General features: G+C 45.2%; 1 protein-coding gene and 1 long non-coding RNA gene across 2 annotated transcripts in view; one reads left to right on the forward strand and one right to left on the reverse strand.

The window, feature by feature from the left end:
- The window catches only part of LOC139755907 (uncharacterized), a 90463-nt gene that overhangs the window by 16189 nt on the left and 59758 nt on the right, over positions 1-14516 (forward strand). The window contains exon 2 of the long non-coding RNA XR_011714205.1: positions 8134-8222. This is a non-coding gene — a long non-coding RNA (uncharacterized lncRNA). The remainder of the gene's footprint in view (positions 1-8133; positions 8223-14516) is intronic.
- LOC139755904 (uncharacterized) overlaps positions 2413-14516 on the reverse strand; it is a 39442-nt gene continuing 27338 nt past the window's right edge. Inside the window, exon 4 of the mRNA XM_071674632.1 lies at positions 2413-5439. Coding sequence (XP_071530733.1) covers positions 4406-5439 — 1034 coding nt within the window. The 3' untranslated portion in view covers positions 2413-4405. The remainder of the gene's footprint in view (positions 5440-14516) is intronic.

The raw sequence follows: 14516 nt of genomic DNA on the forward strand, positions 1-14516 counted from the left end.
GTGTGTGTAAACTACAAAGACTTTCGAACCGCAGTAGCATTTACATTAAGACTTATGACCTCCCAGTCACATGATAACGTCTGGCTACTAATGTCTTAAAAACCGTTTGAGACAGACGGATGCGTTGATGGCAGCAGAGTCACACTGCCCTCATCCTGTATTTATCATTATACTGGAGGGTTTTCAGTAGCAGTCTTGCTCAAGATTTCTCTCTCTCTCTCTCTCTCTCTCTCTCTCTCTCTCTCTCTCTCTCTCTCTCTCTCTCTCTCTCTCTCTCTCTCTCTCTCTCTCTCTCTTGCCACCATATCCCAGTATCGCCTTTTGCTCTCCTTGCCTTACAACCTTCATATATTATTTTTTCATATTACCTTAATTCTTGCTGTAAGGTTGTGGCATCCCCTCATCCTCAGTTGAAATAGTCGTCGTGGTTGACTTCATCGTGTATCTCAAGAGGCTTGGTCGAAACCCTTTTAGATAGACAGCTAGGGAGTCTAAACCCTCAAAAACTCTTTTTAATGATCTATGTAAGATTACCAGTCACCCTCCTCATGTGGTAGGTTAACACACCTACTCTGTCACAACTCTTAAACATCTTTCCCATCTAACTGGTCAGAGTACTTAATATTCTTCGTGTCTTTCCTCCTCCTCAGAAAGTAGGTCCGTGCTCGCTCGCGTGTTCTACTTTTACCCTAAAAAGACAAATCGTTTTTTCTCTTCTTAGACACCTGCATTGAAGTACAGTCCCTCACCAAAGGAGGGTGATCGTTGTGGACACATCCAGATACCAAGTGACAAGTCTCTCGGTACTCAGCCCCCTATTTTGAGACGAGTGAGTGGCTGGGTTTAGGCAGTCTCTCTCTCTCTCTCTCTCTCTCTCTCTCTCTCTCTCTCTCTCTCTCTCTCTCTCTCTCTCCTCTTCTCTGAGGGTTATGACAGTCATACCTCTGTTACCCGAGCTTCATACATCTGGCAGCGGGCAACGGCTCCCCCCTCCTCCTCACCACAGGTCTCAAGTCCCCGTAAAAAGCGCATCCAATTCATGCCTCTCTAAACTTCTCACTGATGGCCCATATCACTGTGGCACATGCGTAATATATACGCCTCTTTGGCGGACGCGTAGCGCGCGGGAAGTTAAGATAAGTCGCATTGTCAGATCGACTTCCTCGTCAAGAGTAGAGCGCGAGATTATAGCCTTTGGGTACTTGGTATTTGAGGCCTGGATTCGCCTGTCATCAAACTAGGGGTTGTGGCTCAAGAGGCGCTTGTCACTGTAATGGGCGGGAAGGTAGCGAACATTGTAACGTTAATAGTAACACTAATATAACTAAAGGCGTTTTGGGACGGTAAAAGAGTGGATTCCAACGCCTTGTTACCGTTAAGAAAAACATGAGTTAACACTTTTAAACGTCACGCTTAAGAGACGCTACTCCCCCACCAACCCCCCCAAAAAATCGCGTTAATTATACTTTGTACGAGGAATAAACCATTAAGATATTTTTTTTTGGTTTTCATGAGGAATAAACCATTTCAGATTTTTTTGAGGGGGGGTTTTATGGGGGGATTATAAGGTGTTTTATGCGACAGTTTTATCGTTAGTTAAGTTCTTGTTTTTAGTATGTAGCGTAATTATAATTTTTTTATGTTGAATCAGTAGCAAAATTATACTTTCCTTCTTTTGAATAAGGTAATACTTTTTGTTGAATGAGTAGCAGTATTATAACTTTTCTGTTGAATAAGTACCAAAATTATACTCTTCCTGTTAAGAAAATGTCAAAATTATACTTTTACCTGTTGAATCAGTAGCAAATCTATACTTCTTGTTGAATCAATAGCAAAATTATACTTTTTATGTTAAGAAAATGTCAAAATTATACTTTTTTCTGTTGAATCAGTAGCAAATTTATACTTTTATGTTGAATAAGTAGTAAAATTATATTCATTCTGTTGAGAAAATGTCAAAAAAAATGAAGGGGAAACTATGGATATATCTATCTATCCATCTATCTATCTATCTACCGTGTGTGTGTGTGTGTGTGTGTGTGTGTGAAAATACAATCAATCTCCCTGAGTAAGATAGTACAATAGTCATAAGCCAAAGCAACTTGATTCTCTGTTCATATCTCTGTTGTCTTGACCTTAGATCATGTCATTTCTCTTAATCTCTTCACTTTCGTCAAACATTTTGCTCGCTTTCTAGCTCTTCGTCTGATATATATATATATATATATATATATATATATATATATATATATATATATATATATATATATATAGTAACCTGAGTGAGGTGTTTTTCTATAAGATTAAAAACTTATGAAATTCCGATTTTTATTGTAAGCACTGATCATTCCAAAATGGAAGACACATTACAGTCATGAATTATATATATATATATATATATATATATATATATATATATATATATATATATATATAAAGTGTTATATCTAAATCATCATATAGGACGTTTAAGAACATACAAAGTCATTCAAACATGGTCATAATGCTAATGGAAAAGCATTTTTTTATTTTTAAATTGGAGGTCTCAAGCTATCCTTGGCACCAGTCGTGAAGCATATCCAAACACTAGGGTCAAAAGCAACATAAATAAAGTGACTTAAAGATTAAGGGTTCTTTGGTAGATCATAACAGTACATGATTATACTACTTAAAGTGATTTCATTTCGGGTTGAATCACCTCTCTAACCATAGTGGATATTGCAGAGCTCTTCAGAAATTGTATTTCATCACTGGGAAAAGTATATATATATATATATATATATATATATATATATATATATATATATATATATATATATATATGTATATATATATATATCCACAAGGTTAATACTAATTATATATCAAATTAGATTACATGTAATGGGGGGAGGAAAAAAAATGGGTAAGGGCGAACTGCTAACAGTGAAGAGGAGGAAAGAAAATGAAAAACTGAAGAATGACTCGACTCGTCATTCAAATGGTAAATGAATGATGGAGTGTAACACGGGGAGGCTTGTGGCGGGTGGAGGCTGGAGGAGGAGAAGGTTGGTGAAGGAGGAGGAGGTTGGTTGGTTGGTTGGAGGCCGACCGGAAACTCGTATTAAGACCGTGAGAGACGTCACTCTGGGGCTGGGAAATTACTGCGTGAATGACTTAGTGTGAAAAAGTTTAATTGGTGATGGGGTGTGTGTGTGTGGTGTCTGCTGCAGCTGGTGGTGTTGGCGGCGACCTCGCGCGCTGCGCAGGCGTGGAAGGAGCAGCAGGAAGTGGGTTGCTCCTCTCCTTGCCCAAATAACGAAGATTCTGCTGACCATCTCAACATAAGGGGAGGGGGAAAATAAATGTTGCACTAGACGTCTACGTATGTAGTATATGGACATCATGTGACACAGGTACATCTCGCCTCGTGTTTTTCAGTCCAGATTAAGAACGTGACTGAATATTGAATATGCAGATGAGCTTTCCTACGTTATCACTTTACTTTCCCACATATTTCTTCACCCTTTTCAAATGCCTTGTGTATATTCGGAGCTGATTTCGTGTTGAGGTGATCAATCTGTGAATCGTATCTTGATATCTGATCATTCATTGGTGACGTAGATAAGCTCAGTATTTGATATTAATCAGAGAGTCCAACTATACACTTCATGAATCATAGTGTTCGCAAGATATTTCAGTCTGCCGTTGATGATTCTACGGTGATGAGTCTATGTTGATGATTCTGTCCAGGGGAATCCGAAATGGGGATTCTGTTGGTGGTGAACCTATATTGGTTTCCAGTACTGCCGATCCTAACCTCCATTTCTTTTGTCATTCAGCAGTTTCGTCTCCTATATTTTGTCAGACTTCCTCCGTCTATTATCACGTCTTCGAGAGATCCACCACCCATAGCTTCTACTGTGAAAGACGCCATAGCAAGCAACGCCTCTAAACCCCATTTTCATAAAAGCGAATTTACGAAAGAACTTTATTTATCGTAGTTGTTCAAACATACCTTTTTTCTCTTCCCATACATCCCTCCATCCCCTCCCACCTTCACATTTTTGTTCGAAGTCACTTCTGTCACGTTTTCTTAACCTATTTCTTTATGGCCTTCGTAGTGGTTTCTCTTATCCCGTCATATACACGAGCAGGAGTTGAGTCTATACACCGTGGCCTGTCTGGCCCACGTCTCAGGTTATGAAGGGGGTGTATCCAGGCAAGGCATCTTTTCCCCCTCATTTCCAACCCTTTCATAGAGCATTAGAATATTTACTTGACGTACACACCTCTCTCACTCACTCGCTATCACGGGAAAGTCATGATGATCAATGATCAAGACGGTCAAGGCTTAGGTGATTAGGTGTGTAATTACTCATGATTAGCGCCAACAGACAGACACACTCGAGAAGCTGAACAAGACTCATGTTTGTTTCCCGATTATGGACTCCACTGAGAAGGAGATGACAGATTTCCTGGGTTTGGGGCAGGTAGTGTGGGCGTGTGGCCGGTCTGCGGGCGGCATCCCGGCAAAGGGCGTGGTGATGGGCGGCGTAGTAGCTCTTGGGGGAGTATCTCCTTCTGGCAGTAGATTCCGGGGTGAGGGTGGTAGGATATTTCCTAAGAGGGACGTCTTCAGCGTATGTGATGGCGAGTTGGGTGTGAAGTCTGGGGTCAGGAGGAGGTGGATGGGCGAGTAAGGCGTCGGGAGGGATGACCTCGGCGAGACGGACACAGCAGGAGAGGTCAGGATCTTCCCCACGGGTCCCTCCACGTCAGCCGTGTCCCTTGGGCTGCTCGATAGCGAAGGACTCTCCATCTCCCTCTGGTCCGGGCTGGGCGAGGCCTGTGTGCGGCTCGGAGGCGAGGAGCACGAGGAAGACGGCGATTCTCGGTTGACGTCCCTCCCGACGGCGGTGAAGGCCGAGCTGGACGAAGCGGAGAAGAGCGAGTGGGTGCTGGCCGGGGAGGCAGACGGGAGAGAAATCGCCGGAGCGGCGGAGTTCGCAGCGGCCAAGGATAGCTGGAGGAACCGTGAGGGAAGTTCTTGCGCTAGGTGCATCCCTGTCGCCACGCCCCCTCCGCCACACACGTCCTCGTGGGCGGCGTGGCTCAGGATGGGCGGGGCGACGGCCGGTGGGGGTGTGGCGAGGTACTGCAGGGCCCTCTCTCTGTCCCCGCCGCAAGCCTCGACCACCAGCTGCAGCAGCGCCTGCGCAGGTTGAGGGTGCAGGCTCAGAGCTTCTTGAAGGTGGACTGGAAGGAGCGACACGTGTGCCACCCACTCGGGCGGCATGTGGGCGGGGTGGGCGGCCAACTGGGCGGTCTGGGCTAGTATGGTCTCGCGTTGTAGCATGACGGATTCCAGATTTCGGTCAGCGAAAGCCCGTCGCTTGCGCTGTCGTTCGCTGAGGTAAGGCGGCACCCTCCAGTCTCGACCCAGACGCTGCCGCAGGTCTGGAAGACGAAAGACAATCGTTAGTGTTATCAGTGACCTGTGATGTTCACGCCCATGATAACCTTACCTACGAGAGTAACGCTGTTATCATTGACCTGCAATGCTCTCTTAATACCCTTTACCCTATGGGAAGATATGACTAATGACCTGCTGTGACCTACCCAATATACCATAATGACTCGCGTAAGTGCCCATGGTCACCAAGGGGGATACGTGTGCGTATAGATATATTTGTCGAGACATGAAAACATGAAATGCATATAGCTACTGATACACACAAGGGCTACTTCAAGGGCCACTCCATCAATATTGAGACCCATAACGCCGTATTTCAGGGGGTCAGCCCAACCTGAGGGTTTCCATTGTAGAAAGCTCCAGTCATAGACAGAAGCCTTCATCAAAGCCAGTCTTTCAATGCGACATCAAAAAGTGCTAAAGAAACGCCAAAAAGTAAAGGCTGAGTAAGAATAATCTATATGCTTTGGAAGAGGTAAACACACTTGCCTTTTCAATAGCGGTAAGTTGCAACTGTTTGGCTTAAAAATAATAAAAGGTTAAAGAGTTTCCAAAACTTAGTAGCGTAGGGGGACAGAGATGTCACAACGGTGCACCACCCTTGAGCTACCAATAGCCACCTCATTGCGCCAGCATCTTCCTCGCCTTTCAATAGTCATCGTCTCTCAACCTCTTTGTCTCTGTCATCACTAAGAATTGCTTCATTGGAGCATATGAACAGTCTCCACCCTCTTAGACCACATCCCTATCTTAATCATTGTTGTTCTTCCTCAAAAGGAAATTCCAGAATTCTTATTTACAAGAATGCAAAGCCATTTCCTAGTCAGAGAGATTCCCACCTTTGCCTGATATCTTACAGTACCTCATAACCACACACACACACACACACACACACACACTCATCCTTCATCATCAACATGGTACTTGACCTTTTGTCCTTCCAGATATGGTTGGTTTCCTGAATGACCCCTCGTCCCCGTGTCATTTCCAGCTTTGATAAGCTCATTTTCATTCATTTCCCCTTGAGAACCGTCTTATCTTTTTATCTAAATTATAGTCAAAGATCCCCCCCGCATATTGAAATTCGTTGTGACAAGATCTCCTCCCGCTTAACGATAAGCGTTGAGACGAGAACTCTTGTGCAACGACGTTGGACCCAGACGAGGCCTTCCGCACAACGACATGCGATGCGTTGAAACGGGACCACAGACACCATGCCATGCGTTCAGACGAGACCTCACGCACGACGATATGCGTTGAGTGAAGACTTCCCACACGACGACGTGCATTGAGTGAAGACCTCCCACACGACGACATGCATTGAGAGAAGACCTCCCACACGACGACATGCATTGAGAGAAGACCTCCCACACGACGACATGCATTGAGAGAAGACCTCCCACACCACGACATGCATTGAGTGAAGACCTCCCACACGACGAGCGTGCATTGAGTGAAGACCTCCCACACGACGAACGTGCATTGAGTGAAGACCTCCCACAATACTCCATACGTTGAGACAAGACCTCTCACACTACCCCATGTGTTGGGCCAAGTCCTCAACGGGGCAGACAACGCGTCATTCATCAGCCGAAGAGGCGTAAACTCATTCCAATCTCGCTGTACCTTCTCGTAACTCATCGCTTGTCTCGGCGTCCCTCCTCCTGAACACTCGGGTCCCCTCAAAGCTTATCTTGACACTCTTCCCCCCTCCTCCGGCCCCTCATAAAGCAACCCCTTCATCGCCATCGGCAACTTGAATCGGAGAATTAACTCCTCACGTTTGTAATTGCGCCCTCTGATGGGAAACACGTGAACAGGAAGGGCAAGATTCCACGGGTGATTTAGACAGTATTAACTGGTGATTAAGATGTGGCGGAGATGCTCACACAAGCCACCGGCTGTTGCCGTGACCTAACCCGTCGAGAGAGGGGTGACCTCCCTCTGACCCAGTTCGGGGCTCAGGGTTCAAACCCTGCCTGTCAAGGGTTGAACTTCGTGCTCTCAACCTTTTTATCTACTGCTGAGCCCACCGAGTATGAGGGTAGGGACCCACCTATTTCGGACGCCAGAGACTTCACTGAATCTTGTGATCATGTCTAACATCTTTACTGGCAAAATAGACATTGACTTAACCTGTAATATCTTCTTGTTAGTCCTGATATCTTGTTTATAGATTGTCTGTTAATCGTACACTCCTTTCTGCACTGTCTATCTACTTTATCATCCTGGCTTCAGCAATGTAGATTAAGAATTGAGGATACCATCACTGTCCTCTTGCTGATAACCTTCGTCATAGACATCACGTCTTCTGTTATCTGGCTTTTATCATGTGATCATATCGCCTCCCTTGTACACCTTTGTATTTCTAACGTGTACCTATGTATCCCCGTGTATTCTTAGGTACTCTCATGGACACCAATGTACTCCCATACACTCTTACAGTAGCCTATCCATATATCAGTCCGTCATCACGCACTCAGCACCATGTCAACATACATTATATACTCTAGCGTAGCCACACTTCTCCACATGGCGTCGACATGTGATAATATCCAGACCCCCAGACTTGACCATCACACGATGGTTTAGATAATCTAATTATCCATGTTTACAGTTCGTCCACGCTGGTCTCCTCGTAGATCGATCGTATATGCTCTATTTTTTTTTCTTTTCAGACTATGGCACAACTCATGGTATATCCCTCCTGGCTTCCGACGACGAGGATGGTACACGCCGATCACATCGAACCAGCTGTGTTGAACAGGTTTGCCTGCCTCCCTGCCTGCCCTGCCTGCATGCCTCCCTCCCTCCCTGCCTGCCTCCCTGCCTGCATGCCTCCCTCCCTCCCTGCATGCCTCCTTACCTCCCTCCTTGCTTGCCCTGCCTGCATGCCTGCCTCCCTGACTCCCTCCCTCCCTGCATGCCTGCCTGCCTCCCTGCCTCTCTCCCTCCCTGCCTGCCTGCCCGCCTGCCTGCCTCCCTACCTCTCTCCCTCCCTGCATGCCTCCTTGCCTGCCTCCCTACCTCTCTCCCTCCCTGTATGCCTGCCTGCCCGCCTGCCTGCCTGCCTGCCTGTTCCCTCGCGTGCTGCAGACTGCTGACCAGGATTTCCTCTCCCGACAATGACGGTACAGGCGAGTGCTACCTCTTCCCATTTCCGACACAATTTGTCAAATATGTCACACAGTGGTATGGGGCATTGTTGTGTCACGAGGGGGGAGGGAGGTCACGAGAGGTCACATCCTCCTCCTCCTCCTCCTCCTCCTCCCCAATCCCTATAGCTGCTCCTGCTGTTGTTGACCTCAGAAAGCCTGAGGTCAAGTTACTCATTGACCTTAAGGGGGAAAATCTTGTCTTTGACAACAATGGCCTTTCCCGTGTGCTGATGTTTTGATAGACTCGGTTAATAAGCTTAGAGAGACCTAATGTGTAAATGAACGTGTGGAACACATGTATAAGATGCATTCACTCGTTCATTTACAGTTAGTGAGTTAGAGGATTAAAGGGATGTGAATAAGTGTGAATGAATATATCGATGTTTTTTCTATATCATTATATATATAGATGCTCTTCTATATAATTATGTATGGATGCTTTTTTATATCATTATATATAGATGCTGTTCTGTATCATTATATATAGATGTTTTTCTATATCACTATATTTATATATATATGCTTTTCTATGTTATTATATATATATGCTTTTCTATATCATTATATATATATATATATATATATATATATATATATGCATATATATATATATATATATATATATATATATATATATATATATATATATATATATATATATATATAATATATATATATATATATATATATTTATTTTGCTTTGTCGCGGTCTCCCGCGTTTGCGAGGTACCGCAAGGAAACAGACAAAAGAAATGGCCCAACCCACCCCCATACACATGCATGTACACACACGTTCACACATGCAAACATACATACCCATACATCCCAACATCCCTGGGGATAGGGGAGAAAGAATACTTCCCACGTATTCCCTGCGTGTCGTAGAAGGCGACTAAAAGGGGAGGGAGCGGGGGGCTGGAAATCCTCCCCTCTCAATTTTTTTTTTTAATTTTCCAAAAGAAGGAACAGAGAAGGGGGCCAGGTGAGGATATTCCCTCAATGGCCCAGTTCTCTGTTCTTAACGCTACCTCGCTAACGCGGGAAATGGCGAATAGTTTGAAAAAAAAAAAAAAAAAAATATATATATATATATATATATATATATATATATATATATATATATATATATATATATATATAGATACTTTTCTATAGCATTATATACATATGGATGCTTTTATGTATCATTATGCATAGATGCTTTTCTGTGTCATTATATATGAATGCTTTTCTATATCATGATGACGGTAATATGATTTTGAATTATCTTCCATATTGTGCCCTCTTGGAAAATGAGATATTTTGGCTTATTTGTGTTAGACATGCGTCTGTTCGCCTGCAGACTCTTACTCTGGGGCGTGGATTGGGAGATAATGAGTTTGTGGGGTGATTGAAGGAAGGGAGTATGAGGCAGGTGACTGGCGATTCGATAAAGAGGGAGGAAGAAAGCTGGAGGAGGATTAGGACTGAAAAGGTGAGGTAGGGAGACTAGAGAAGAATGGGAGATTGGAAGGGTGGACGGGGTTGTGGGTTATGTCACAACACCTCTGTTGTTAAATAACAAGATACCTGAAGTTATATGACGCTGTATCCACTTCTTGTACCGAGTCGGTACAACGCACCGTATGAAACACTATGTAACTGTATGTAATCAGGTTTACGTAATGAACAGTTTTATAACAATGTAATGTCAGCCCACTGGGGTCCAACAACGACCCTCTGCAATCCCTCTGTAATCCTTTTTGCGCTACCGCTCAACAGGGTGAGCATGGGGTGTGCCTATCACACTGGCAGAAGGTGATACTGGCGCAAATCAATCAAAGGATTGGAGGCAAAAGAAGAAGATGGGAAGGGGAGAGCGGAAATTTCAAAAATGATTGTGAGTGGATAATGGAAATGAGTAGGGAAGAGGATGATTGGGAGAGAGAGAGAGAGAGAGAGAGAGAGAGAGAGAGAGAGAGAGAGAGAGAGAGAGAGAGAGGTGTGATCTCACATGACATATGAGACCTGGAAGTGGCGCTGGCCTTGACCTGCCCTTGTCACTCTACCTTCCGTCACACCCCTCCCTCACCCGTCACGCACCCATCCGTCACACAATCATCCGTTACGCACTCATCCGTCACACTTAACAACAATACGGTAGGTTGTGGCGGGCAGTGAGGAGGGAGGGTGTGTGTGAGCAGTGCTAAGCACATCATACATTGACCTGCAGTAAGGGCGAAAATCTTGCACCGTGAACGTGAAGACAAGGCTAAACGCCGGCGTGAAACAGACACCTATACAAACATTGGGAGCCGTAGTTAAATCAAGAAGGACATATCCGGTGGTAGGGTAACAGAGTGGTGGTGTAGTGTGGTGTTGTGTGGTGTCGTATTGTGTGGTGTAGTGCGATGTGTTTGTTGTGTGGTGAGGTATAGTGTGATGTAGTGTGATCTTATGTAGTGTGGTGTAGGGAGGTGTGGTGTACTGCAGTATGGTGCAGTGTGGTGTGGACTGGTCTGGTGTAGTGAGGTATTGTGTAGTGTGGTGTGGTGTAGTGAGGTATTGTGTGGTACTGGGTAGTGTGGTGTGGTGTGGTGTGGTCTGGTGTATTGAGGTATTATCTGGTGTGGTGTGGTGTAGTGCAGTATGGTGCAGCGTGGTGTGGGCTGGTCTGGTGTAGTGTGGTGTGGTGTAGTGTTGTGTGGTGTGGTGTGGTGTGGTGTGGTGTGGTCTGGTTGGTCTGGCGTAGTGTGGTGTGGTGTAGTGTGGTGTGGTTTGGTCTGGTTTGGTCTGGTGTAGTGCGGTGTAGTGTGGTGTGGTGTAGTGTGGTGTAGTGTAGTCTGGTGTAGCGTGGTGTAGTGTGGTGTGGTCGCACAACATAGCCACACAAAAGCATCACAGTCTTATCTCGACTGATAAGTCATCCATGGGTGATTTCACTCGCACAAAGGAACAACTGTTGAGACATTTCACGCAGCAGAAAATCTACATAAGACATGAGTGATGTGGAGAATATTCACAGGCCAGTGAGTGAATGCCATTTGCCCTCGGAAACACATGAGTCAATATTTCCTCACATCATCATCTTCTTCACTCACAAATCGTTTGGGAGAATTGTAAATCAGATGACGCGATGACTTTGGTAAACTTCCTGAGGCGGTGTCAAAAAAAAAAAAAAGCTTTCTTTCATACTCTTCCCGCGAAGTGGGGGTCTTCGAGCGAACTCCGTCCTTAAAGACGAATTTCCGTGTTGTGAAAGATCTCTCTCCCTCTCTCCACCCCCCCACCCCCAAAGCGTCCAATCATCCTCCTCCGGCCCCACGGGGGGGGGGGGGGGGGTTGGGGGGGGGGGGGGGGGGTTGGTCCTTGAGGGACGACATGCACGATTCTGTCGTGGTCGACGTTTGGCTGAGGGAGGAAATGGTGATGATCCTCAATGAATTGACCGACACAGAAACGAAATCTCTTGCTTCGTATGTCGTATTGTGGGTAATCCATCTCGTATCTAACGTGTGGAGTGACTATTCGTGGTGGCCACTAGTTCCACCAACGTGTACCTAAATCATGGCTCCACCAAACATGTCATGAGGATGTGTATGGTAGAGTTCTCTCTAGAGGGACGTGAGGAATGGAGGAGTCCAGCACATTCAACTGGTTTGAATGATTTTCTGTTGAGGCCACTCACGACTCTCGTACGCCATCTGCCAAAAGATGACAATCGCCACACTTGGACAGAAGACAATTTTGACGAATATTTTCTTCCAGGAGAAACAATTTTCTGACTTCAGAAAGGAAGGTTCTCGTGTCACAAACAGAAGAGGATTTCCCATGAGTGTGGGGCGGTACATCTTCTTACTCCTTCGACCCGTTCCTCCTTCGGGCCTCGTCCTCAATTATGACAGCGAGGCCGGAGGTGGGTGTGGTGGTGTGGGCGGCTGTGGACGTGACCAGAAAGTTACGGGCGTGAGGCGTATGAGTGACCTTCCTGTACGTGACCTTTGGTGTACGTGACCTCCCGGTGTAATTGACCTCCGTAGGCGTGACCTTTCTTGTGCTTTGACCGTGGTGTGAGAGGCTTCTGATGTACATGGCCTTTGGTTTACGTGGCCTTTTGGTTTACGTGGCCTTTGGTTCACGTGACCTTTGATGTACATGCCCTTTGGTTCACATGGCCTTTTGTTTTACATGGCCTTTAATGTACGTTGCCTTTGGTTTACGTAGCCTTTGGTGGCTTTCGATGTAAGTGGTCTTTGGTATACGTGTCACTCGATGTCCGGAGCCTTTGGTGTACGTGACCTTTTGGTATACGTGGCCTTTGGTTTACGTAGCCTTTGGTGTTCGTGGCCTTTGGTATACATGGCCTTTGGTGTACGTGGCCTTTTGGTATACGTGGCCTTTTGGTATACGTGGCCTTTGGTGTTCGTGGCCTTTGGCATACATGGCCTTTGGTGTACGTGGCCTTTTGGTATACGTGGCCTTTTGGTATACGTGGCCTTTGGTGTTCGTGGCCTTTGGTATACATGGCCTTTGGTGTACGTGGCTTTTGGGTTTACGTAACCATTCATTTGCTGTGCCGGTGGTATACGTGACCTTTGGGGTACGTGACCTTTGGTATACGTGACCGGCCAGTTACGGCACCAGTTGTGGGCGAGCGTCCGGTCAGCCTCGTAAAGGCAGTAATGTGTTAGCTCGGATTATAAGACGGGAATCGAACCCGGGGAAGAATTCAGAAGAAGAAGAAGAAGATAGGAGAAAGAATACCCTTCAGTAACTTCATTTTCTTAAGAATGGAAAAAAAAAAAATTTGCTTAATTGCAATTCTCCATATATCATTATGTCAGTTTACCATTGATTATAATTAACAGTGGTAAAGATAACTAGAATATCTTGGTTATCAAGCAATTCAAAAAAACTTTCCTGTAACTTCTTGTATCAAGGTCACGAACTCACTCTTTTGATTTCTTTTACATCCATATTATCTACACTATAAACTAATGAAACAAACAAGCTTTATATATATATATATATATATATATATATATATAGAGAGAGAGAGAGAGAGAGAGAGAGAGAGAGAGAGAGAGAGAGGCCCTTGCACAATAGGCGTATGCGAGACGACATCTCAAACCCTTGCGATTTTTTTCAAAGTTAGAAACATACAGTAGTAACATGATGCCAAGCAGCAGTGAGCAGCTGTGACCCCCAGAAGGATTGTATTTCACGAGAGCCTAGCACGTGCAGCCAATCACTGGCCGGTTGGAGGCACTGGCTCAGACATCAGTAGACAGCTTCCTGTTGAAATTACACCGCAGCTGTATTATCATTTGTTCTCCCGCCCTCACGCCCGCTGGCATCAACAGAAAACGAGGCCAATTAACTGTACACGTTTTCCTTTTTTGTCTTTAAAGTCTTTACGGGAAGCTGTTCCATTCATTGTTCTCTGTGGAATAGTAACACACATAGAGATGTGTGTGTGTGTGCTAGAGTAAATATGCGTGCAAAGTATGGAAACGTAATCATAGTGTTAAGTATGCAAGGGTGCGCGCGCGCACACACACACACACACACACGAGGAACGAAGGCGCGCATATTGCCTGAATATATACACACAGCCATTTCCCATGACTAACCTAACCAAGCCAGCAAGATAAAGATATGCTAATAAAGGTTGTATATCGCCAGAAAGTGCATCGCGAAGGGAGAGAGAAAAATGTTCACAGCTGAGCAGTGTGTGTGTGTGTTAAGATCAAGGTCAGGATTTGTGTTGCATTTAACTGTTGCTGCTGAGCCTTAAGGTCACGAGTGCGTCATATTTACGGAGAAGAAAATGCGACTCGTTTTTGTTTTTTTTTCCCCCCGAGCGATTGTGGGAAATGTTATGCGCGTAGTTAGATTACTTTTCATGCAGCAGAGGTCCGTTC

The sequence above is a fragment of the Panulirus ornatus genome, chromosome 20 (genome assembly GCF_036320965.1).
Source record: "Panulirus ornatus isolate Po-2019 chromosome 20, ASM3632096v1, whole genome shotgun sequence".
NCBI classification, from domain to species: domain Eukaryota; kingdom Metazoa; phylum Arthropoda; class Malacostraca; order Decapoda; family Palinuridae; genus Panulirus; species Panulirus ornatus.